This window comes from Sus scrofa, chromosome 4 (assembly GCF_054392235.1).
Source record: "Sus scrofa isolate SSC_HxYL_T2T_F1_AM1 chromosome 4, Sscrofa_HxYL_maternal_Yorkshire_Landrace_v2.0, whole genome shotgun sequence".
Classification (NCBI taxonomy): Eukaryota; Metazoa; Chordata; class Mammalia; order Artiodactyla; family Suidae; genus Sus; species Sus scrofa.
In genome coordinates, this window is record NC_139386.1 from 25,638,953 (window position 1) to 25,666,873 (window position 27,921).

Here is a 27,921-nt window from a genome sequence, read left to right on the forward strand (position 1 = left end):
ATAAAACTAACCATCATAATCTACTCAAATGTAATATCTAAAACGTTTGAAATGATTTTACCTATATGAATAGAGCCTAAACATTTGAACCATGATATTCTATTGTTATTAGGCCTTTTCTAAATATTGCAACTTTCTGTCTTTGACTTTCTTTCCTCTAATACTCAAAACAAAAATAAACAAAACAATCCAAGAAGCTTATTACTACTTCAGTCATTGGATTTGAGTAAGATTGTAACCATGCAGAAAACAAGAAAAATGAATTTAGTAGAATCTTCAAATATTTAAGTATAAAGTAAAATAATTCAGATTTAGTTTATTTTTGGTAAGATGACAATCTGTATTTTCAAAGGCATAGTGTTGTTATTGTACCATGGTTTCTAGGGTTTAGAGATATAGAGCAATATATTAAGGGAACTACTTAGTTTCTTCTCTAGAAGGAGAATTTTTTCTAGATTATCTGCTTACCAAAGTAAAATCATTTCAGACATCCTAATATTTTAAATATTATTAAAATGCAGAGGGAGTTCCCCAAAAGATAAAATTTTTATTATATTGTATGATGATTCTTACATTTTTAATTTGATAAATTTTATAAAAATTATAGATCACTTTAAATCAAAACTGAACTAAGTTTAACTGAAGTAAAACCTAATAAAGCTGCCACTTTGACTTTGGGAGGTTAAAACAGAATGAATTTAGAGTGATTTAAAGCAGAGTAAAAGGACAATGAAATTTAGGAGGCCCGAGGGACTGCAGTAAAGCTTAGTTTTTCTCAGAGGGGAGGAAGTAAGATGATGAATTATTCAGCCTATAACCAACTAGCAGTGAGCAACTTGCCATCTGTTTCCACTTTTTACATTATCATTATTTAATAACACATCTTAAAATATTTGGAAGACTAACCTCAAAGTTTTTGAGTGTGTTCTTTTTTTATTTTTTAATTTTTTCTTATTTTTTCTAGGACCCTACCCAGGGCACATGGAAGTTCCCAGGCTAGGGGTTGAATCCAACCTGCAGCTGCTGGCCTACACCACAGCTCATGGCAATGCCAGATCTGAGCTGTGTCTGTGACGTACACCACAGATCCTTAACCCACTGAGTGGGGCCAGGGATCAAACCCATGTCCTCATGGATACTGGTCGGGTTCGTTACTGCTGAGTCATAAGAACTCCTGAGTATGTTCTTTTTTAAATTCCCTAATTAGATTTATCATATTTCGTATGATCTAATTTAACATTGTATTATTGTACAATATGTTCTTGCTTCAATTAATGCTTTAATCCAAAAAATATGTGCAAATATATGCTTTCAATAAGAAGGGAAATCAATCCTTATTTTCCTTCAAGTGAAAAAATATATACTCTTGTGAAGTTTGCAGATTGTTTAGAAATACTGGCATTAAATTGAGATTTAAAATTGTATTTTTTTTTTTTTTACTAGCTGAATGTGGAGGTCGTTTTAAAGGAGAATCATCAGGAAGAATCTTATCTCCTGGTTATCCCTTTCCATATGACAATAATCTGCGTTGCATGTGGGTGATTGAGGTTGATCCAGGAAACATTGTCAGGTAAATGAATTTTATTATCCTAAAATGACAAGGGAATCTGAATTTCGTGATTAGCTCCTAGATACAGTATCAATTAACATCTAGATTTTTCAGTGTTTTTTTTTTTTTAAGTTTGACAAAGAAAAACATGGTTTTCATCTGTTTAAAATAGGAAAAAAGTCTTCATAGTACTGATTTATTGGTTTATGGGCCATGGCAGTAGATCACCTAACTCCTTACAGGAAAGCTTTTCAGTTGTAAGAGGACAAAGGAATTGAGAATTTTTCTTGCTTCTTGAGAATTATCCTCTTTCAATCCTGCACGACTTAAGATGCTGAATCCGTCATTTTGATGGGTCTACAATGTTGTGCAGCTCACTATCGTAAAAGTTAGCCTCATGAACATTTAGAAGAAATAAGAATAGAAGAGGACTCAACACCTGCTCCCTGTCTTCCTCAGCTTTAAGCATATCTCTGAAACATCTGCTCTCTGCCCCTTTGACCAACTTTGGTTTTTGTTTCCTGCTAAGTCTAATTAGGTGCCTTACCAACTTCACGTAGTTTCTTCTTCAATGGTGGCGGAACCATCATCTCCTAAATCAACACCAGTCAGTTTCCAAGGCTATGACCCACTTTCAGTCCTAGTTAAACTATTATGGTTATGGCTGGGGATGGATTAGTATATGAACAAATCCTCCTTGACATATACGCTAGTGTATTCTCTCTCACAAAACAGTGATTTTAAGAATTGCTGCTTTATATAGATAGATTTTCAGACAGGGTTTTGGGTGGTGAAAGTGATTAGAGAAAACAAATATTGTCCATCAGTAACATGCTGCAAGGTGTACTCCAGGTGTTGCTGGATGCAGTGTGAACTGGTACACTGCTTTTGCAAGGAAATTTGCAAAACTACAAATTGAATCAACCCTCAGTCTACTTTTCTTTAATAAAGGTCATATATTTTCTTTACACATTAGAAGTAGTAAATTTGAAAATATTAAGTTCAACAGAATTCTGGGATTTTTTTTCAAAAAACAGTATTTGATACTAAATTGCAAACTAGATTTAAAGCTGTGACATTCACATATCGAACATGAACATGATATGTTAAAAAAACAATAAATAAGTTTCCTTACAATGACAGATACAAAGGAGGAAAAGAATCACATGAAGATCTCAATATTTACAGAAAAAGTACTTTAAAAAATTCAACGTCCTTTCATAATCATAACACCCAGTAATATAAGAGTAAAAGAGAATTTCTTTAATGTGAAAATGTCTGCCCTTCCCAAAATGGACCAAAAAACCCACCTAATCTAGACAAAATTAGTATCTGATATTTTTCATGCCTAATGCCAAAAATGAGAAACCCAGTTATATCAATATGCCAATATGCTCAACTCTGTCTCTCGTTCTATATATATATATGTGTTAAAAATGCAGTGTACATAATATATTTTTGTCTAATAGAGTAAAAGGAATATCTAATATAAGCAAAGATGAATGTTTGTTATATTCTTTATTTAAAACTGAATCAGTGTTTAAAATAATCAGAGATATATGGTTCTCCCATAGCCTACAGTTTCTTGCTTTTGATACGGAAGCATCACATGATATACTCCGAGTTTGGGATGGTCCACCAGAAAATGAGATGCTTTTAAAGGAAATTAGTGGATCTCTCATTCCTGAAGGAATCCACAGCACCCTCAACATAGTCACCATACAGTTTGACACGGATTTCTATATCAGCAAATCTGGATTTGCAATTCAGTTTTCAAGTGAGTTTTTTGTTTTTCTCTTAAAAACAGAATAGGAATGCTATTCAAATAGTTCTGGTGTCTTTATCACTCAAAACTTCAATTTTAAAATTTTAATGATCTTGAATGTTCATATTTCATCTGAAGTTTAGATAAAACATAGAAAAAAGAAATATAATTGACTTTTAATTAATTAATTGTTGAGACCTTCTCTCCAGTTGTCAAACCAATTTTCCCTAAAGGTGGTGTTAAAATAATTTAGCAAGTGAAATAATTATACAAATAATTATACTTGCTTATAATACAAATTATAAGCAATTATAAAAGCTTATAATTTGAATTTACTATAAAAACTATATTTTTAAAATGTACAATTTTTAGAGATAAGGAAAGAAATGATTTTTTTTTTTTTTTTTTTTTTTTTTTGGCTTTTCTAGGGCCACACTCTCAGCATATGGAGGTTCCCAGCCTAGGGGTCTAATTAGAGCTGTAGCCGTTGGCCTACACCAGGGCCACAGCAACGCGGGATCCGAGCCGCGTCTGCAACCCACACCACAGCTCACAGCAACGCGAGATCCTCAACCCACTGAGCAAGGCCAGGGATGGAACCCGCAACCTCATGGTTCCTAGTCGGGTTCGTTAACCACTGAGCCACGACGGGAACTCCCGGAAATGAATTCTTGTCATTAAAAAAGCAACCCTACATTTTTACTAATTTTATTTTTCTCGAGTTAGATCTTAATTATATATTCACAGAAAGTTTTGACAAAATATTTTAGAACTACTGTTAAATTGAAGATTTCCTGTGACAATGAAATGTCATTCATTGTAATTACCAGTGTTCATGACTTGTTTTTTTTTTTTTTTTTTATGACACTGCTAAGTGGCTAAGTATATGCTGTCCTATAAAAGAGATTTGGGTTTAATGACTGGAGAAAGTGAATGAAAACTTACAGTTTTTAATTTCTATTTTTTTACTCCTTTTTTTTTCTTGTTACCAACACACATTATCTCTGAGAAAAATATCTAAGAGATTTTCTGATTGTATAGGCTTAAAAAATCCTATTAATTGAAATCTATTGAGATTTTCAACATCATCTATAGAAAGAATGCAAACCAGTATTCTTCATATGTTCCTTAACCCAAGGCCTGGCTTCTTATGAATTGCTGACTTTGGGCACCTGACCTTATCATCGGAGGCTGTGTTTTCTAATTGATATAGGAATAGCAGTGGTTATCTCATAAACAGATTATTAAGATTTAACAAGATCATGTGTGCACAATACTTGGTAACGAGTAAATAGTTGGGGCCCAGTGAATTATTTTCGTTATATGAATTATTTTCATTATATGAATTATTTTCATTATATGAATTAATGTAAAATTGGAATTCTTTGGAAAAAGCATGAAGGACTTTTTTAATGATTGGCTACAAAACATATCACTTTAGGTTAACAACTGGTTAATACAATTATGTAATTAACTTGACAGACTTTTTGTTCACAGAAGACAGTTTGATATAACTGAGTAAAGTAAATGAATTGTGCTATGTAAACAAAGCTCATGTGAGCAAGATGTACATCAGCATAGAAGAGTCTATTTATTTATTTATTTATTTATTTATTACTTTTTAGGACAGCATCTGTGGCATATGGAAGTTCCTAGGCTAGGGGTCAAATTGGAGCTGCTGCTGCTGGCCTCCGCTGCAGCCACAGCAACTCGGGATCCAAGTTTTGTCTCTGACCTTCACCACAGCTCAGGGTAACACCAGAACCTAACCCACTGAGCAAGGCCAGAGATTGAACCCTCATCCTCATGGATACTAGTTGGGTTTGTTACCCCTGAGCCACGAAAGGAACTCTGAAGAGTCATTATTTTTAAATGCGTAACTTTAATATATCTTTTGAGACAAGGATAAAAAAGGAATGAAAAATAAAATGATTGTGTAATCAATGAACATAATCAGTTTCTAGTTCTGAGCCACTTACAAATTAAACATTCTTCATATTTATTTCTATTTTCTACTGTTTCTCTTTTTTTTGGAGTTAGGAACAATTTGCTCATGATTGCTGTTCAATTTAAGTTCTTTCTAATGGTAGTTTGGCAACTAACCACTCTCCTTTTACTCACCTTAAATCGTAAAGTTTTACACTTAAGAGGTTATTATGATTAAATATCTGAATGCAGTCAAGTGAAAAAGTGCTTCTGGCTATTGTTTGTGAATGCCAAGTACCTCTCCTTAATAGAAACAGGCTGCTTTATATGCATTTCTGAAATTTTTAATGCAGATTTGTCTGAAATTAGTGATACTTTTTTCTATCTATTGTAGTTGTAGAGAGTATTGAAGTTATAGAAACCATATATATCGTATTAGAGTTGTAATAAATCTGCTTTCATAATATTCTTTTAAGATGCGTGGAAATGTATACCACGGATCTGAGACTAAAAAACCACTGAAATAAAGTTACCTGGAGAGTTAATTATTGTGAATAATATCAGTCAATGAAAATTAGTCTCTGTGTTGGAGATCTTCTGTGACTTATGCTTACACAGCTTTATAAGTGTTCATATTTCAAATGTGAAAAATAGCTTTTTTCATGAATGAAGTCTTGCTTGGTGCCAAGAACCCTAAGTACTTTGTATATGTGATCTCATTTAATTCTAACAAAAGCTATATGAGATGCTGTTTCATCCCCATTTACCAAACAAATACACTAAGGTTCAGAAAGTTAGTTAATCTGTTCAAGGTCATACCCTAGCAGATGCCTTAAACTGTGACTCAAATCTATATGTATCTGAAAGGAGATTAACACTGTGTCTGATGCATAGTGAATGCTTAGCAGTAATTATTATTCTTACGCTATTATTATTATTTAAATTTATTAATATTCCAGAATAAATACCAAGGTTTTAGTTATATGTTATTAGTTACAATGAAAGTTTATGATTTAATCAGCTGTCTTCCTGATTATGCTCCCAAGAATCATATCTAAGGTCACACTTCCAAAAAGCAGGTGGTTTATACAAGTGAAGCAGTAAGAAGTAATAAAGGAAATCTGGAGTACATGTGTTCCCATTTAAAAGGGACAGTTCCCCTCTCTGGCTTTAGTCATTTTGCCCTGTAAAAAGAAGGGCTAGTTTTAAAGGTGGAACTTGAAATAAAAAGTTTTATGTAAAGTCATCTAATTGTCAAAGGAAACAACCAAACTAATCTTAAAGAGAATGTTAAGGCACTATGATCCAATAAATCACTACTGTCGGTCAAATTTGGCTGGCAGGTCAGAATTTGCCACTTCAGTGCTTTACCTAAATTCCTTTTGCCAAGATAAATCTATCTCATGTTACTCATTTATTTATTTCTTCATTCATTCATTCTAAAGAGTCTGTTAAATGGCCAGATATTAAGCGTATTTATCTCCAATTATTTTTTCAAATGCATCTTTCCTTTCAACTCAGGCAAATCTTCTTAGTTACATAAATACACACACACACACACATTCTGTACTGCTTTCTGTCCCTAAACTTTCTTTAATATGAAATATTTTTTGCTCCATTTTTCCCTGTCTTGTTCATTCTTCCAGACTTAACACAAAGACCTCTCTTTATGAAATATTTTTAGATCTTGTATAAAACATTTTTAAGTGTTTATAAAAATCATCTCTTTTAAAAAAATTATCTGACATCTCTTCATAAAACATATTTCAGCCCAAGCCCCAGGTGCTAGCTGTACTTTTTTTCCCAAATTAAAATGACAAAAAGTGGTTTATCAATTCATTGTTCTGAAGATGTTTTAATTATGTGACCTTTGCTCTCCAGATATATTGTAACTTTGTCTCTCTAAATGTCTGTTAAGAACAAATATTCTATTTAGCATGATCATACAACATATTTTTGTCCAAATTTAAGATAACTTTTTGAGTAAAAATGGGCACTATTAAAAATAAAACAGTATAGCAGGCATAAACCAGAACAGTAGTAGCCAAATCAGGTTGTATCATTATTTCAATTAAGTCAGATTTTCATTCTGTTCCCCCAACCCTCCATCACCATCACGATGCCTATTCCTCTTTTGAGCAAATAGCTGTTGTTTGTTAAATGTAAAATAATAAATAAAAAAGAGGAACGAGTCAGGTAATAGCAAAACAGTCTTAAGCAACAAAATGCAGTCAATGAAATGTATTTCAGTGAACTTGGGGCAAAATGATTTTAACTGAAATGTAGGTCACATGCCAACTTTATAATCATTGTCAGGGCATCATCAACAACTTCATGCTTTATTTCATGATCTATTCATTCTTTGTAGAGTCTGTCGCTTTGCCTCTTGGTATTATAATCTGCAAGACACTTTTGTTTAATCAGAGCTACTTATGTCTGACATTGCCACCTCATGCTGTCCTATGTTCTGTCCTTGAATCTCAGCAGTCAGCCTCTCTATCTCCTGCTTAAATTTGTAATCTGCTTGTCTCATCCCACTTTAGTTCTTCAGGGAAGACATCTTTGGGTATCATGCTGTCATTTACCCACAGAATAGTTGATTTTGACAGAGCATTTCCACTGCTCTTCATTCTTTGACCTCCCTGTTCAGATTCTGCCCCTGCTGAATAATACAAAATGCTAAGGTCCATAGCTTATACTATTGAAAATTCTCAAGGAAATGGATTCTTTAGCCATGAGAGGTTGATGTCTCACAGCCTTAAGGGACTACATGGTGTCCCTGCATTTGTTTCTGTCTTTTATTATTACTGCCTGAACTGCTATTAATCGTCAACTAGCCACTCATTTCAGTATTTCTCCAGCCAAACTTTTCTCTACATTTCCACCTGACTGAAGGTTTGCAAGTATAAATAAAATAGCACTCCTGTTCAAAATTCTTTAATAGTTACACGGTCATAAAATCAAAACTGTGGAATTACTTTTAAAGCCTCCAGAATTTGCACCCAAATTACCTGCCAGCTTTACCTCTCTCTATTCAATTACATACATCTGTTCCTCTAACTGGGCTATCCTGAAAAGACACCTTACACATTTCTGCTTATTTTGCAAACTCTCTTCCATGTTCCTGAAACACATTCCAAAATCTATAAATTGGTAGCCATTTTCCAGTGCCCAGGTCAAATGATACTCCTAGTTCTGATGAACTTCTAAGCGGAATTAGTGACTCCCACATCTTCACTGCCCTTGCACTATGTGCTTATTATACCAGAATGGCTGTATGTCCTAGTTTTCCTTAGGCAGTCGTGGTTTATGCCTATTTTACTGGCATCCTGACTGGTTTGGCATTTGGTCTGTATTTTCAATTTTAAACAAAGTATCATTATTAATAGTTCTGATAAAATTTCCAAGATGTATTTAGTAGCTATCAGCTTTGTATTGATCTCCAATAGTGTGTGAGATATATTCCCAGTGCTCAGAGTAATTACAGTACATGACTAATTTTAAAAGATAAATAGTGATAACCTACCTCTGTTTTCCAGTCTTTTGTGATTTCCAGGTAACACACACTTCACTTCCATGGATAGCATATAAGGCACTTGTAGATAAAATGAAAATATTCTCAAATATTAACATCTAACCCATTCTGATCTTGGATGATGGTGGGAGAAGTATTTGACTCTGTTATCTTGCAAGCTATTTTGTAAAAAAAAAAAAAAACAAACAAACGGATTATGTTATACATTATGCTGTGGCTTGAAAGAAACATAAAGCTGTCGGGCCATGAGTTGGCCAAATTAGAGAAAAATAGGTGTTTTTGAAATATGCACAGAAGTGGAGGTTGAGCAGATATTCTGTAGAGCTTTAGTCTGAATGTCCTTACCATGGGTGTGCTTGTTATTTATTTTATGGGATAAATCAACAGTTATTTATTTATCATAGAAATATTGTTTTATTATTTTACAGTAGATGTGTATGGGAACAGTGGGATTTTTAAACTTCTGTGTTTAATTAAATAGTACATATTGAATAATCACTTCTTAAGAAAGTTGATTCCAAGATATCCAAAAGAAGTTCAGCTGAAGGGGGTCATCAAGAAGAGCCTAAGCATATCAACAAGGATGTTAGACAAACTTATTCTTGCAAAAGTTGAAACTCCTCCACCCAAAATATCAGGAAAGTCTCTAGAAGAATTTTTGTTTATTATGATTTGTGAATCGAAGTATTTTAGTATATTCAGAAACATACATACACACACACACATATATATATTTGTCTTTTTAGAGCTGTACCCATGGCACATAAAAGTTCCCAGGCTAGAGATCAAATCTGAGCTGTAGCTGCCAGAAGATGCCACAGTCACAGCAATGCTGGATCTGAGCCATGCCTGTGAGCTACACCACAGCTCATGGCAATGCCTGATCCTTAACCCACTGAGCGAGGGCAGGGATCGAACCCATGTCCTCATGGATCCTAGTTGGGTTCATTTTATCACTGAACCATGATGGAAACTCCCCAGAAACATATTTTTAAAACACCAGGGAGTCCCACATGATCTCATTTCAATAAAATACATTTAGGTAAGTTGTAAAAGTATTTTTAGAAGGATAAATCATGTACTGATGGGTTATTTTTCTGTACAGTCAAAAAAATTAGTAGAATATTGATTTAAATGAGATTTTATGGCTTGTATTTCATATTAACAGTCTATGAGCTATGCAGGGGGCAATTTTATATTCTCAAATATGAAACATAATGAAGCAGTGATTTGGAACCATGTTAAAGCATGAACTACATCTTTGTCATTTTAAAGGTGTATTAAATAAGTTTTGGTTATTTTAAAGAACCTATCTACTCTAGCCATGATCTTTTTAGCTGAATTATTTCCTAAATACAATTTCTCCCTGGTTTTGGATTTATTCCTGGGACCCTGATATCATTGATATTAATAGACCATTTTTTTCTAATAACTTGTTAATCTCATGTGAAACATGGGATATATTCATTGAGAATGTTGTACGTATGATATTAAAACATAAGATTTAGATCTAATACCTAATATTTTTGTTTTTTGAACAAATTGCCTACAAATGTTAAGATGATAATTTGCTGAAATACCTGTTTGGACTAACTACATTGTTCTCAGACTTTCATTGCTTACATATTTAGAATTTTGTACAAAGTGCTCATAATGTCTTCTAATCGCCAAAAATTAAAAAAAAAATGATGTGCTAATCATCAAAAAACCCAATAACATTTTAATTAAAAATAAAAAAATTAGTGATGAAAATGCAACTTACACACAATGTATGTTAACTTGTAGAAAAATAGAAGACATAAATCTTTTAAAAATGCATGATTTTTAATTTACAATAAGTGAAAACTCTACTAAACTAATTTCATCACTTTATATTCTAAATTATCTTCAGTATGTATGAAAAGTGTTAATATGCCAGCTTCTTTAGCAAAAGAACTTCACAAATAGTTAAAGGAGTCCAATTTTATGTCACACTAGGTTGCTTCAAATAGAGAATCTGTTATCAATAACCTCAAATATTTTAATTCTATCCTAAGTTTTACTTTTAACCTCCATTTTTTATTTTATTTATTTATTTATTTATTTTTAATAATGATTTTATTTTTTCCATTATAGTGGTTTACAGTGTTCTGTCAATTTTCTACTGTACTTTACCTCCATTTTATGAAGCAGAGTATAGTCTTTGAAAACTAATCATGTCAAAGATAAACATCTCCTCTTATAAATTTAGTTATAATAGGCCCAGCATATGTTTTTCTAAAAGAACCATGTTTATTCGAAAAGAATGTACTCTTGCCATTATTGGAAATTAAATACCAATTACATAGAGTTGGTTGACAGGATTGTGTTTGAAGCATCCTATATTATTACTGATTTTTTGTCTCCTTTTTTTTTTAAACCCAGTAATGAAAGAGTAGCATTGAAATGCCAACTGCAGTTGTGAATTTGTCTATTTATTCTTTCTATCCTACCATGTCCTGTCATATTTGCGTATTATGAAAATGTTAGTAGGTGTGTACGTTTGAGATGTACACATGCCTTCTTAATGAGTTGACTATTTCATTACTATAATATAACTTTCTTTTTATCTGGTAATATTCCTTATCTTGAAGTTTGCATTGTCTAATATGAATATATTATAATTAATGTCTGCTTGGTATTCCATGTAACATCCTTTTAATGTGTTAGTATCTTTATATTTAAAGTGGGATTCTATTTTAAATAGCAGACCGTTGAGATAGTATTTGGTTGAGTCTTTTTTGTTTATTCAGTCTGAAAATCTCTGCCTTTTAATTGTGGTTTTTAAATCATTACATTATTCGTTCCTCATGTAATTGTTCATATGGTTGAGTTTGTCTACCATATTGCCATTTATTTTTTATTGGTCCCATCTATGCACTTCCACCATCATTTTTTCTCCTCTATTGACTTATTAACTCTACATTTTTAGGGTTGGGGGTACTTCCTCTAATATTAATAGACTGCATCCTTGATCAAAACCTTCCATCAGGTTCTATTTTACAACCTCACATATAATGTAAAAACCTTACATTAGTATATTTCCATTTCCCCCTTCTTTCGGGGGACTATTGTTTGCTATTGTTTACACTTCTGTTTCTGTTAAACCACAATATATTTTTTAAACTTTAAGCAAAAAATGAGTTCCCTTCATGGCTCAGCAGTTAAAGAACCTGGCTAGGATCCATGAGTTAATCCTGGTGATCCCTGGCCTCGCTCAGTGGGTTAGGGATCCGGTGTTGCTGTGACCTGTGGTGTAGGTGGCAGACGTAGCTCTGATCTGGTGTTGTGGCTGTGGCATAGGCCTGCAGCTGTAGTTCCAACTCTACCGACCCCTAGCCCGGGAACCTCCATATTCGGTGGGTGCAGCCCTAAAAAAGCAAAAAATGACTAAATAAATAATGACAAAGAAAACTTTTAAGCAAACAATTATCTTTTAAATCTATTTAAAATGTGACCAAGATCACATATTAAAATTACAGCATTAAAGATAAGGCTATTTGTTTTGTAGTAATGGAAATATAAATTTTGGTGACACAAACTTCATGATAAAAATGAAGATCTTATACAATTAAGAAAGAGGAATGTACTTAGAAGTGATTGTAATGAAAGTGTAATTCATAACTGCAACCATGGAAATTCTATTCATTACAACAAAACTGTCATTAAAATGTGCAAGTATTTTTATATACCATGAAATATCTGAATTCCCTTTTTTGTATGACAAAGTAATGCTGATTCAAAAAAGAAATAAATAAACTTTAGTATGTCAGCTCCAGTTTCTATTTTTGCTGTTCATTATCATTCAGACTTAGAAAAGTTTGTATCTCAAAAGCACTCTTTGATAAGCAACCAAAATACCCTACTATGGTGCTGAAATTTTTGAAAATAAAATCTTTAAATCATGTTACCTTTTATCAAAATTCCATATGAAAATCTTTTTTTTTTTTTTTCTTTTTATGGCCACTCCTGCAGCATATGGAAGTTCCCCAGCAAGTTCCTCGGCCAGGGGTCAAAATCAGAGCTGCAGCTGCAGTCCTATACCACATCACAGCAACACCAAATTTGAGTCACATCTGCAACCTACACTGCAGCTTGTGGGCAACAGTGAGTGAGGCTATGCAACTCGTGGCAACAGTGAGTGAAGCCATGCAGCTTGTGGCAATACTGAGTGAGGCCAGGGATCGAACCCGTATCTTCACAGACACCATGTCAGGTTCTTAACTTGCTAAGCCACAATGGGAACTCCAAATAGGGCAGATTTTTTTTTTCCTTTTCTTTTTATGGCCATGCCTGCAGCATGTGGAAGTTCCCTCGCCAGGGATTAAATCTGACCTACAGCTATGGCTTGAGTGACAGCTATGGCAATGTCAGATCCTTTAACCTACTGCACTGGGCCAGGAACCAAACCTACACCTCCACAGTGACCCCAGCTCCTGCAGTCAGATTCTTAACCTGCTGCACCACATTAGGAACTCCTCACTTGAAATTTTAATAAAAATATTAAGTTCTTATTTATGATTAAATTAAACTAATATTTTATACTATAATGAAAGAAAATTGAGAAAACATACAATTATACATACAGCTCATAAGTGAGCTATTACAAAAATGTTTAAGGCAATTTTGTAAGTTTTATCTTGTCAATATTTTTGTCAAGGAATGGTATCTGAAAAGAAGCAAAAATTCACTATCTTTGAAAATACTTGAGGGAGTTCCCATAGCAACTCAGCAGAAACAAATCCTACTGGTATCCATGAGGATGCATGTTTTATCCCTGTCTTTGCTCAGTGGATGGGGAATCCGGCTTTGCCATGAGCTATGATATAGATTGCAGATGGGGCTTGGATCCAGCATTGTGGCATGGGCTGGCAGCTGTAGCTCCCATTCAGCACCTGCCCTGGGAACCTCCATAGCCTGCAGTTGTGGCCCTAAAAAGCAAAAAGAAAAGAAAAAAGAAAAAAAAAAAAAGAAAATACTTGAGATGAAAAATTTACACATGGTATTATAAAAAGAAATTGAAAATTTTCTCTATCTTAAAGAATTACCCTAAGCTTACCCAATACATCAATGCCTATAAAGAAAAACCTTTCTCAGTTAAAAATAATATGGCCTGTGTAGATATCTGTCAACGTGCCAACAATCTAGAGTGTATTGAAAACACTTTTGGAGTTCATGTCATGATGCAGTGGAGACAAATCTGACTAGTATCCGGAGGATGCAGGTTTGATCTCATGCCTCACTCAGTGGGTTAAGGATCTGGTGTTGCCATGAGCTGTGGTGCAGGTCACTGATGTGGCCCGGATGCCATGTTGCTGTGGCTGTGGTGTAGGCCAACGGCTGAAGCTCTGATTGGACCCCTAGCTGGGAACTTCCATGAGCTGAAGATGCGGTCTTAAAAAGCAAAAAAAAAAAAAAAAAAAAAAAAAAAAAATTAAAAATTAAAAGTACATTGGCTTTTAGTTATAAATAATGTAAAATAATATGTTTACTTTTATTTTAGTCATAAATAACATAAAACAATATTTATATGTTTTTTCTTTCTTTTTCTCCTTAATTTTGGTGATTCCCAAGTCTTAGAATTCTATTTCAAACTAGAGTTTTATATAATCTTTTATAATCTTTGGATATTAAGTCAGTTTTCTGTATAGGTAACATTAACCCCTTCCACTTAACATGCCTTTTGATTAAAAAAAAAATACATAGGTCAGTGATTTTATCCCCACTTGTGTCCACATATTGGAACACAGGAATCACTGAAGGTACGGAGGTGTTGTGTCTCTTATTAAAATGCATCTCTAATATCGAGCATACTTACCTCATGATGGACGCACAATTATCTGGTAAAATAAATGAGTAAAAATGTATTTTTATAGAGGAGTTCCCATCATGGCTCATCGGTTAACAACCTGACTAGCATCCATGAGGATTTGGGTTTGATCCCTGGCCTCACTCAGTGGGTTAAGGATCTGGCGTTGCTGTGAGCTGTGGTGTAGGTCGAAGATGCGGCTTGAATCTTGTATTGCTCTGGCTGTGGTATAGATCAGCGGCTGCAACTCCAATTGGACCCCTAGCCTGGGAACCTCCATATGCCCTAAAAAGAGAAAAAAAAAAAAAGTATTTTTATATAAAGTACTTGGAGGTATATTGCACGAGTAGCTTTAAGATTTCTTTTGTATCCCATACATTAAGCAGCCTTGTTTCCCTCCAGAGCTGATAGGAATTTCTTTGTCATGCTGCCATCTACTTTAACCTGACTCACCATATCATTAGATATATCCTTAGAAACATAATGAAATTCTAAAGATAGCCACATTACTGAGGAGCTGGCAGAGTGTAGGCCTAGTAATGATGTTGAACATTCTTTATAAAATTGATGGATCTTGTACAAAGCAAGGACTCAATCAAGGGCAAAATTCTCCAGGGTGAAATCCACCTCTAGGTTACCATCTGCATTTCAAATATTTTCTGATTGATTTGATTCTGAATGGGCTTCCCTTCCAGGTTAAATATTCCTATTACCCAGCTTGATTTCCTTATCGATAGTGAAGTGGAGAATATAGTGTCATTTCTTAGTCAATACAAAAATATGAGGCAATAAAGCTGGAAGAGAAGATTGTAAGGCTTTGTGAATACCAAATGTGGACTATGACCTTGTTGAAGTCTCCTGACATATTGCAAAAAATATATAACTACTCTTAGACAAACTACACTGTGATTAGTAAGATCTACTGGTCTTTAAAAGTTATCTCAAAGTTAATATTTTCATTGAATTATATAATATAATTGTTAGAATAAAACTTTAAGATTTTTCTAATACTAAATCAGACAGATAAAATATTACTATGTCAGTTTCATTGATGAGGCAGCTAAAATTCAGGGAACTAATGCAATCTGATCAGTGTTCCTTTCTTACTACAGTGTAGACTATACTACAAGTCTCCTGCTTTTTATAGTATTAATTATCCATTGTATAAAATATAAGGTTTTTCTTTTTTGAAAGGTCTTGAGATAAATGAGTTTTTAACCAGAGTCAACTTTTTTTTTTTTTTTGGTCTTTTTAGAGCCGTACTAGCGGCATATGGAGGTTCCCAGGCTAGGGATCCAATCAGAGCTATAGCCACTGGCCTACACCACAGTCACAGCAATGCCAGTTCCGAGCCGAATCTGTGACCTACACCACAGCTCATAGCAATGTTGGATCCTTAACCCAATGAGCGAGGCCAGGGATCGAACTTGCGTCTTCATGGATACTATTAGGATTCGTTAATTGCTAAGTCATGACAGGAACTCCAAGAGTCAACTTTGTGAACAAAAAGGACAACAAGATCTTATGCTTGGTTTAAGGGTATTAATTCTTTTTTATATGAAGCAATGCCAGAGGAAAACTGGAATGTTAATTTGTCCAAGGTCATGGAGATGGTAATTCAGATATTATCTCTGGATTATAATCCATATTGTAGTTGAAACCTATACTGTACTAGTCAGGACTGTGAAACCTGTATTAGGTGAAGTGCACATTTCCAATTAAATTACACTCTCAATTAGATGAAAACAAATGTAGAAGTCAGAAGTATATTTACAGTACTGATAAGTTATAAAACTGATGAAAAAGTTTCTGCAGTATTTAGTCATTTTCTGTAGTATTTAGTGCAATATATATGTTATGAAAACAAACCCAGATTATCCAGAATTAAAGCAAATTAAAATGTGATATAAATGTTGTATTGCAGACTTGGAATAAATGTTTCCCAGTGTCAAACAAATACACAATTATAAATAAACCTTGGGTACACTGAAATGACTAATTGCAGTTTTGTTCATTCATTCACTCATTTATTTCCTTAAAACTATTTTTAACTATTATGAAAGATTCTCTTTAATTTGTTATGTATAAGGAAAATTTCTTTCTAGGGTACAGCAAAACTTGATTTGATAAGGTCCTATGTTACTTAACAGTAAATGTATTTAAATTTTTCAGTGGATTTAGACTGTTGGTGAAGATTGAAAGCAATTTCTATGTAATACTAATGTAAACTTTCTCAACTTGAGCATAAATTCTCTTTTTAATTACATGCAAAGACAGGCACTTATATATAATTATCATAAGAATAAACACATTTTGAAAAGTTATTTTTACTATCTACAGTAAAATAGATAGTAAAAATATCTATTTTATGTATCTTTTTTCACATTTTCAGTCATGAGAATTATTAAGAAAAAATTGTTGTGGATATGTTTTTTTGGTGGAATAAAAAACTTCCATTTTAAAGCAAAAAATTATTATTACAAATTTTCTAACTTCTTATGACAAGCTACAAAATTTTATTTTGTTAAAAAATGCTACCATACAAGGTAAAATCACTTGCATTAAATAATAAAGTAAAAAGTATAAGATTTTATAGTTTTGCTAATGTTCATTTTATTTCTTATGTTAGTAATTTTACATTCTATGGTGAATTTATTTCCAACAAAATCATCTGTATCTAGGTATTATATTAAATTGGAAACAGATTTGTGATAAGAAATTTTTACTTTAAAATGGAATAATATTTACTTATTTGTTATTACTGGTATCAATAGCATAAGAAAATTTATACATAGGTGAAATTTAATACTTTTTACATTTTTCTTTCAAAAACTCTGAAACTTAAAGGATTTTATAATTTTACAAGTGCTTTCAATATGATAAATTGAGAACCTATTAGATATACAAGGAAATTGGCAGTTGAATGGAATGGCCTGAAGCTCAGGAGAAACATTAAGACTATATATAAATTGGAGAAGCATTAAACTAAAAACAGGATTTAAGACCATGGGATCAGATGAAGTTATCCAAGGAGAAATTATAGAAACATGGGAGCAGAACCCTAAGGACTAATCCCTGAGGTGCCACAGTTCTCAGTCATTGGGTTAGTGAGATAGAGATGGCAAAATGTAGCAAAAGGAGCAGCAAACAATCTAGAAAGAGAACTAGCAACCTAATGATGAGAAGCCAAGAAAAAAGTTCTGGAACGAATGTTGCTGAGATGGTTCTGAGAAGAGAAGGCACAAGTCCATGAGTTTTTCTGTGGAAAGGTTCATTTGCTCATATGGTATTTGTCTTTTATATCTGGAATCTAATTTATGGCACAAATGAACCTTTCCACAGAAAAGAACTCATGGACTTGGAGAACAGATTTGTGGTTGCTAAGGGGGAGGGGAGGGAGTGGGATAGACTGGGAGTCTAGAGTTAATAGATGTAAGCTATGGCCTTTGAAATGGGTAAGTAATGAGATCCTGCTTTATAGCACAGGGAATTATATCCAGTCACTTGTGATGGAACATGATGGAGGATTATGTGAGGAAAAAAAAAATATATATATGACTGGGTCACTTTGCTGTACAATAGAAATTGACAGAACACTATAAATTAACTGTAATGGAAAAAAAAATAAAAATCATAAAAAAAAGAAGGCACAAAGTTACCATTGGATCTGGCAATCTAGATTTAACAAGAACAGTTTAGTAAATATGTCTAATGTCATGGCTGATGAAAGTGGAGACATTTGTATAGGTATCTCCCTTAGGACAGATGCATAATAGTTTTCCTACTAAAGAAAGGAAGGAAATGAGAAAAATAATTGGAAGGGAATGGGGATGTAATTAGGGTTTTGTTTATTTAAGATGGAAGTTATAAGCCACATTTGTATACTATACAGAAGGAAAAACTGGTGATTGAGAAGAGATGAAAAATGTTTAGGAATGAAGTCCTTGCTAAGTAAAAAAGGTTTAATACCATCAGCACAATAACTAGGATTAGTATTAAGAGAGCAAGGAAACCCTTTCCGTTGCAACAGAAGATGGAGCAGAGAAAAAAGGTGTGGACACTGGTGGACTGTGAGATTTGGTGAAGGTGCACCTATCTTATTGCTTCTACTCTCTTCATGAACTATAAGGACAGAGAAATCAGAAAAAAGAGAGGACAGGAAAAAGAAAGGATGAAAACAACAGTTGGAGAGGGAAATGTTCTTGTTACCGTTAATTACTTAAAGAATATCATTTGACACATATATGGTTAAAATTGGTATACAACAGGTTAAATTTTATTTTTCTTACTTCTAATAATACTTATAAAATAATCTTGAGTCTTTTTTATTTGCTGTCCCTTATGATGAACTATCAGGAGCAAGAATTGTTTTGTGTGTAGTGAAGTGTTACAAACTGCTCTTGCCTTTCCGTTTCAAACTTTTTTGCCTTATTCTTTTATTAATAAACAACTGTCAGAGCTCCATTAATAGGAAATGACCTTTTGTTGTTTTATCTGGTAATGGAATAGGTTTGTGCTGAGACAACATACTGTAATGGTTAACAGCTCTGCTGCTTCTTGAGTTCAAAATCCAGCTCTGCTAAGAGCAAGCAGTTAACATCATGGAGAATTATTTTATCCATTTAAAATAAGGATAATACTTTAAATAAGGATTTATTAATAATAAGGATTTGTGTTTTAGCCTAAAAGAATAGACTTCTAGTCAAGTATTTTGAATACTAAATGCTTTCAATAGAGACAATACTAATCATTATCATTATTTATTTGGTATTTATTCTAAATTAATTGACCTTCATGTTGAACAACAACATCTCTTTCTTAGATACACAGACTTTATTCAGTTTGACACAATATGATACCATGGAATCAGGTGACTATCAATGCAATTTATAAGTAAGAAATTAATATACTTAAAGCTAACTTATGTAAGTTTTTTGGACTACTTCAATCAGAAAAATAGGCAGGTAGACAGTTGCTCTTCTGATATTAAAATGACATTTAAAGATTAATAACATTTTAAAATTTTTAACTGATGTCATTATATAACTTGAGCTTTATGCTATAGTTCACATTTTTAACGCTTTTTATTATGAAGACTCTCTCACTCTTACTTAAGAAAAGTTCCTCGGTTATGGTATCAGGTCTGCATAGGGCACTACAGTCACCTTGAGTAACTATGTGATGTTGGTGGGTTTCTCGTCTTTTTTAGGCCTAAATTTTCTCATTGGAAAATTAGGGATAATAATAGTAACCCAGATTTCTTGTGAATTAAATGAGATACAGTTTATAGCACAAGTGTTTAAAAAATAGTATGTGATGTTACATGTTGACAATATTGTCTATTCACGTACTTTTCTATTTATATACCTTTTCCCTGTGACTATTACCATTACCCTGTGGTAAGGATATTATTTTTTAATATATACTTTTTTAGTTTATATATCTTTAAAATAGTTGATAAAATACTTAATTGGAAAAAAACATTTTATAAAAACATCTTGTATATTATTCCAGAATGGAAGAGAATAGAGAGTCATAGAGGTCTACTTAAAATATATATAACAACAAAAATAAAAAACAAATAAGAATTATGTATTTTAAGAATTATATGTTGCATGGAAATAATAAAGTAAAATTTCTTAATCTATGTTTACATATGAGACTAATACTTAACTTCTAACATTATCTAATTGTTTTTAAATTGCACTAATTAGGTGAGATTATTTCAGTACTAATATCTAAGGAGCTATAGCATGGTTTTTAAAATGGTTATTTATTTTCTTAGATGGTTATAGTGTCTATTTAATACATAAAACAAGAATTTTTTTTTTTTTTTGTCTTTTTAGGGCCATACCCTCAGCATATGGAGCTTCCCAGGCTAGGGGTCCAATCCGAGCTGTAGCTGCTGCCTACACCACAGCCACAGCAACGTGGGATCCGAGCCACGTCTGCTACCTATACCAGAACTCATGGCAGCACTGGATCCTTAACCCACTGAACAAGGCCAGGGATCGAACCCCCGTCCTCATGGATGCTAGCCAGGTTTTTTTGTTTGTTTTTCAGAAAACAAGAATTATTGATGCCAAAATTATTAGAATTTTTCCTATACACATTGTATAACCAGTATAAAGTTTAAACTTTTGAGTAAGTAGAAAAAGTAGACAATAGCATTCACAGCAAATATTTGTTTTCGTGTGTATTTAACTGATTACTTTTAGAACTCAGGTAATTCCAAGAAAAAAAAATTATTTGGTCTTTTACTAAATCCCATCATTCTATATTTTACCTTGAAATCCTAGTCCTAATTTATTTACTACTTGAGAGAAAAAGGTAGAGAACAATTTTACCACCTCTCTTCCTTCAACTCAACCAGACTCAAAGGCAAATGAATATTTTCATGTATTATATATTAGCTGTCAAGTTTTAGCCTTCATATTTTAGCTATTTGGTTTCATCTTAAATCTTAAAGCACATTAACTGTGACAGTAGTACAAAAAACACATTTTTTCCTTCGAACCCTGCGAAGACACCATTACACTGACTGCTTTCATGTCAGTGTTTTCATAACATTGTTATATGTTTGTTTTTCCTTTTGAGAATGTTTATAGTAAGCTTCAAGCTTTTTGCAGACAGAGTCTAGCACATAGGAAGCCTCAACAAGGATAGAAACAATAACAACAAAAGAAATTGTTTCATGATCTCTTATATCATTCTACTTTTCAGTTTGAAAGTTGTAGCACATTTTCCATTTATATCATTTATTTCCAATAAAAATATTCTAAGTGTAAATCTTGTATGTACAACATCCCACTCCACTTATATATTACAAAACCAATTCATAGATGACTTTGTGGAACCCATCCCAGAGCAATTCAAGAAAAGCTTAATGACTGATTTTATTACAAAAGTGTTTATAATAAAATATCTTTGATATTGGAAGACTGTAATTGCTAGGCCTGTGATGCCTGATGGATGTTCTGTAAGAAACACTAATGGGTATTACAGAACAAATCCACTTGGTAATTGTAACCCAGTCCCTACCCCACTTCCCTCAGTATCTCCAATATAAGTTTGATTGTTGTTTTGTAAATGGCTGAAAACAACTTTGTCAAAAATAACTCAAAAGAAACATGATTGAATATTTTTAAGGTGGATTCAAATTTATGAGTACTGTGGTTTTTCTATTTATGGGTATAATCTCTATTTTTCATAATTTTATGAGTTTTATTATATTTGACTGAGAAAGGAATTGTATCTAAGAGTTAACAGGTAGAAGGTCTAATGTAACTTTTAAGGGTTTGATAGGATGTCTGTCTTTCACTGACTAACTTCATATACTATGATAATAACTAGGTCCATCCATATTGATGCAGATGGCATTATTTCATGTGTTTTTATGGCTGAGTAATATTCCATTGTATGTATGCATCACATCCTCTTTGTGTGTGTGTTCTATTTTTTAATAGATGTTCCCCAATACAATTTTTATTACACATACATGTACACATTCTATTTTCTCACATTATTACGTTCCATCATAAGTGACTAAACATAGTTCCCAGTGCTACATAGCAAGACCTCATAGCTAATCCATCCCAAAGGCAACATTCTGCATCTATTTACTCCAAGCTCCTAGTCTCTCCCATTCCCTCCCCCACCCCCCTTGGCAACCACAGGTCTATTTTCCAAGTCTGTAATTTTATTTTCTGTGGAAAGATTCAGTTGTGCCTTATATTAGATTCCAAATATAAGTGATGTCATATAGTATTTGTCTTTCTCTTTCTGACTTACTTCACTCAGAATGAGAGTCTCTAGTTCCATCCGTGTTGCTGCAAATGGCATTATTTTGTTCTTTTTTATGGCTGAGTAGTATTCCATTGTGTATTATACCACTTCTTCCTAATCTAATCGTCTATCAATGGACATTTGGGTTGTTTCCATGTCTTGGCTATTGTGAATAGAGCTTCAGTGAACATGCAGGTTCACGTGTCTTTTTTAAGGAGAGTTTTGTCTGGCTATATGCCCAAGAGTGGGATTGCTGGGTTATATGATACTTCTTTGTATAGATTTCTAAGGTATCTCCTTACTGATCTCCATAGTGGTTGTACCAGCTTACATTCCCACCAATAGTGCCAGAGGGTTCCCTTTTCTCCACACCCCCTCCAGCGTTTATTCTTGATGGACTTCTTAATGATGGCCATTCTGACCGGTGTGAGGTGGTATCTCGTGGTAGTTTTGATTTGCATTTCTCTTGTAATCAACGATGTTGAGCATTTTTTCATGTGTTTGTTGGCCATCTCTACATCTTCCTTGGAGAAATGTCTATTCAGGTCTTTTGCCCATTTTTCCATTGGGTTGTTGCCTTTTTTGCTGTTGAGTTGTAGAAGTTGTTTGTCTGTTGCATCATTTGAAACTATTTTCTCCCCTTCTGTAAGTTGTTTTTTTGTTTTCTTTTTGGTTTCCTTTGCTGTGCAAAAGCTGGTCAGTTTGATTAGGTCCCATTGGTTTATTCTTGCTTTTATTTCTGTTGCTTTGGGAGATTGACCTGAGAAAACATTTGTAAGGTTGATGTCAGAGAATGTTTTGCCTATGTTCTCTTCCAGGAGTTTTCAGACATATAGACCAGTGGAACAGAATAGAGAAGCCAGAAATAAAACCCAGATACCTATGGTCAATTAATCTTTGACAAAGGAGGCAAGAACATACAATGGGAAAAAGACAGTCTTTTTAGCAAGCATTGCTGGGAAACCTGAACAGCTTCACGGAAATCAACGAAGCTAGAGCATACCCTCACACCATGCACAAAAATAAACTCAAAATTGCTTAAAGACTTAAATATAAGACAAGATGCCATCAAACTCTTGGAAGAGATCATACACATCCTCTTATGTCAGTGGAGAACTTCCCATGTGGTTCACAACATTTTTCTGTCAGTGGGCATTTAGGTTGCTTCCATGTCTTGGCTGTTGTAAATAATTGCTGCAATGAACATTGGGGTGCATGTATCTTTTTGAATTATGATTTTCTCTGGATAGATTCCTGGAAGTGGGACTGCTGGATCATATGGTAGTTCTGTTTTTAAAAATTTTTTGGAACCTCCATACTGTTTTCCATAGTGGTTGGACCAATTTATAGTCCCACCAACAGTATAAAAGGATTCCCTTTCACCATACCCTCTCTAGCAAAAGTTTGTGGGCTTTTTGATTATGGCAATACTGGCTGACGTATAACTGATAGTAGTTTTGAGTTGCATTTCTCTAATAATTAGTGATGTCGAGTATCTTTTCATGTGTTTTTTGACCATCTGTCTTTCTTAATATTGAGCTACAGGATGTATTTATTTTGGGGTGTAATCCCTGGTCAATTGCTTCATTTGAAAAATGTCTTCTCCCATTCTGTGGGTTGTCTTTTTTTTGTTTGTTTATGGTTTCCTTTGCTGTGCAAAAGCTTTTAAGTTTAATGAAGTCTCATTTGTTTATTTTTGGTTTTCTTTTCATTACCCTAGGAAGTGGATCTGAGAAGATATTGCTATGGTTTATGTCAGAGAATATTCTGCGTATATTTTCCTCTAAGAGTTTTATAGTATTGGGTCATATTTAGGTCTTTCTTTAATCTGTTTTAGTTTATTTTTGTGTATGGTATTAGTGTTCTAATTTCATTCTTTTTTTTTTTTTTTTTCACTTTTTAGGGCCGCACCTGCGGCATTTGAAGGTTTATTGGCTAGGGGTCTAATCAGAGCTACAGCTGGTGACCTACGCCACAGCCCCAGCAATGCCGGATCTGAGCCGTGTCTGTGACCTACACCAAAGCTCACAGCAACGCCGGATCCTTAACCAACTGAGAAAGGCCAGGGATTGAACCTGCAATATAATGGGTTCCTGGTCAGATTTGTTTCTACTGAACCATGATGGGAACTCCTCTAATTTCATTGTTTTACATGTAACTTGCCAGTTTTCCTAGCACAATTTATTGGAGAGACTTTCTTTTCTCCATTGTTTATCCTTGTCTCCTTTTTCATAATTAGTTAACCATAAGTGTGTGGATTTATTTCTGGGCTTTCTATCTTGTTCCCTTGATCTATATTTCTCTTTTTGTGCCAGTACCATACTGTTTTGATGGCTAAAGCTATGTAGTATAGTTTGAAGTCAGGTAGCCTGATTCTTTCAGCTCCATTTTTTTCCCCCACAGGATTGCTTTGGCTATTCAGGGTCTTTTGTGTTTCCAAACAAATTTTAACATGTTTTGTTCTAGTTCTGTGAAAAATACCATTGGTAATTTGATAGGGATTGTGTTGAATCAGTAGATTGCCTTGGGTAGTATAGTCATTTTGACACTATTAATTCTTCCAATCCAAGATCATGGTGTATATATCTTTCCATCTATTTGTGTCATCTTTGATTTCTTTCATCAGCATCTTATAGTTTTCAGAATACAGGTATTTTGTCTTTTTAGGTAGGTTTATTCCTAGGTATTTTATTCTTCCTGATGTGATGATAAATGGAATCGTTTCCTTAATTTCTCTTTCTTATCTTTCCTTGTTAGTATATAGAAATGCAATCAATTTCTTTGTATTAATTTTGTATCCTGCAAGTTTACCAAATTCATTAATGAACTCTTAACAGTTTTCTGGTAGCATCTTTAGGATTTTCTATGTATAGTATCATGTCATCTGCAGTGATAGTTTTACTTCTTCCTTTCCAATTTGGATTATTTTTATTTCTTTCCTATCTCTGATTGCCATGGCTAAATCTTCCAAAACTATATTGAATAAAAGTGGAGAGAGATCTCCTTGTCTTTTGCCCGATCTCAGTGAGAATTCTTTCAGATTTTCACTGTAAAGAATGAGATTAGCTGTGGGTTTGTTATATATGACCTTTATTATGTTGAAGTAGGTTCTCTCTATGCCTACTTTCTGGAGGGTTTTTATCAGAAATGACTGTTGGATTTTGTCGAAAGCTTTTTCTGCATATATAAAATGATCATATGGTTTTCTTCTTCAATTTGTTAATGTGATGTATCACATTGATTCATTTGTAGACACTGAAAAATTCTCGAATCCTTGGGATAGTCTCCACTTGATCATGGTATATGATCCTTTTAATGTATTATTGGATTTAGTCGTTGAGGATTTTTGCATTGTGGTCATCGGTGATATTGGCCTGAAATTTCTTTTTTTGTGGTATCTTTCTCTGGTTTTGGTATCAGGGTGATGGTGGCCTCAATGAGTTTGAGAGTGTCCCTTTCTCTGCGATTTTTTGGAATAGTTGCAGAAGGATAGGTGTTAGCTCTTCTCTCAATGTTTGATAGAATTCACCTGTGAAGCCATCTGGCCCTGGAATTTTGTTCGTACTTGTGATTGGTCCGTTCATCTTTTCTATTTCATCTTGGTTTAGTCTTGGAAGATTGTACTTTTCTGAGAATTTGTCCCTTTCTCCTAGGTTTTCCATTTTATTGGCTTATAGTTGCATATAGTAGTGTCTTATGATCCTTTGTATTTCTGTGATGTCCATTGTTACTTCTCCTTTTTCATTTCTAATTTTATTGATTTTTTTATTGATAAGTCTGGCTAAGGGTTTATCAAGTTTGTTGATCTTTTCAAAGAACCAGCTTTTGGTTTCATTTATCTTTTCAGATAGGTGTTAATTGTTTTCTAAATGTTGGCTAAATTCAGCCATGAAGCCATCTGGTCCTAGACTTTGTTGGATTTTTTTTTTTTTTTTTTTTTTTTTTTTTTTGTCTTTTTGCTATTTCTTTGGGCTGCTCCCACGGCATATGGAAGTTCCCAGGCTAGGGGTCGAATCGGAGCTGTAGCTGCCAGCCTACACCAGAGCCACAGCAACGCGGGATCCGAGCCGCGTCTGCAACCTACACCACAAGTCACGGCAACGCTGGATCATTAACCCACTGAATAAGGGTGGGGACCGAACCCGCAACCTCATGGTTCCTAGTTGGATTCGTTAACCACTGCGCCACGACGGGAACTCCTGTTGGATGTTTTTTAATCATAGTTTCAATTTTAGTACCTGTGCTTGGTCTGTTCATCTTTTCTATTTCTTCCTGGTTCAGTCTTGAAAGATTGTACTTTAATAAGAATTTTTCCATTTCTTCTACATTGACTATTTTTTTTGGCATATGCTTGCTGATAGTAGTCTCTTATGATACTTTATATTTCTGTGATGTCCATTGTTAACTTCTTTTTCATTTCTAATTCTATTAATTTTAGGCCTCTCCCTTTTTTTCTTGATGAGTCTAAGGGCTTATCAATTTTGTTGATCATTTCAAAGAATTAGCTTTTTTAATTGATCTTTTCTATTGTTTTCTTTGTTTCTATTTAATGCATTTCTGATTTATTCTTTATGATTTCTTTCCTTCTACTAATTCTGGACTTTTTCTGTTCTTCCTTCCCTGGACATTTTATGCTTAAGATTAGGTTTTGTTTTTGTTTTTGTTTTTTTTTCTTCCACCTAGAGAAGTTCCTTTAGTATTTGTTGTAAAGCTGGTCTGATGGTGCTGAATTCTCTTAGCTTTTGCTTATCTGTAAAGTTTTTGAGTTCTCCTTCAAATGTGAATGAGAGTTTTGCTGGGTAAATTATGCTTAGTTTTATTATTTTTTGTTTTTTTGTTTTTGTTTTCCCTCTTTCAACACTTTAAGTATATTTTGCCTAGTGAAATTAAAACAAAAAAACAATTTTTTTTTCTCTTTTTGCCTTTTCTAGGACTGCTCCCTCAGCATATGGAAGTTCCCAGGCTAGGGGTCTAATCAGAGCAGTCGTTGCCGGCCTATGCCAGAGCCACAGCAACACAGGATATGAGAGGCATCTGCAACCTACACCACAGCTCATGGCAATGCTGGATCCTTAACCCACTGAGCAAGGCCAGGGATCAAACCTGCAGCCTCATGGTTCCTAGTTGTATTTGTTAACCACTGAACCACAATAGGAACTCCAAAACATTAAATTTTTATATTGAATCTTCATATTTTATATATTGGAATTTAAAAAAAATACAAAAAACAAAAAACATATAAAGTTTCAAATGAGCCAGAAGGTACACAGATAATTCTAGACTTCTGTAGAAAATGGGGCAGATGATATGGAAAATACTTATTAAAGGGATTTAAAAAAAAAAGGCACAAAACCAGGGCAGGCCTTGAGCCAGTTCAGATTTAGCCATATTTTTCTTTACACTTATTTGCACTTATACATGTACCACTGCAATATTCTAAATCATCAATCATTGATTAATTTATACTACTGTAACTACACTCATAAAAGCAGAGAAGAAAATGTACAGAAAAATATTTTCAGTGGAAAAGAGAC

At 33.7% G+C, this 27,921-nt stretch overlaps 1 protein-coding gene across 5 annotated transcripts in view; it reads left to right on the forward strand.

Annotated features, from left to right (window-relative positions):
• CSMD3 (CUB and Sushi multiple domains 3) overlaps positions 1-27,921 on the forward strand; it is a 1,221,352-nt gene that overhangs the window by 898,757 nt on the left and 294,674 nt on the right. For all 5 annotated transcript variants that reach the window (XM_021090582.2, XM_021090584.2, XM_021090585.2 and 2 more), the window contains 2 exons: positions 1,444-1,570; positions 3,124-3,326. In XM_021090582.2, coding sequence (XP_020946241.2) covers positions 1,444-1,570; positions 3,124-3,326 — 330 coding nt within the window. The remainder of the gene's footprint in view (positions 1-1,443; positions 1,571-3,123; positions 3,327-27,921) is intronic.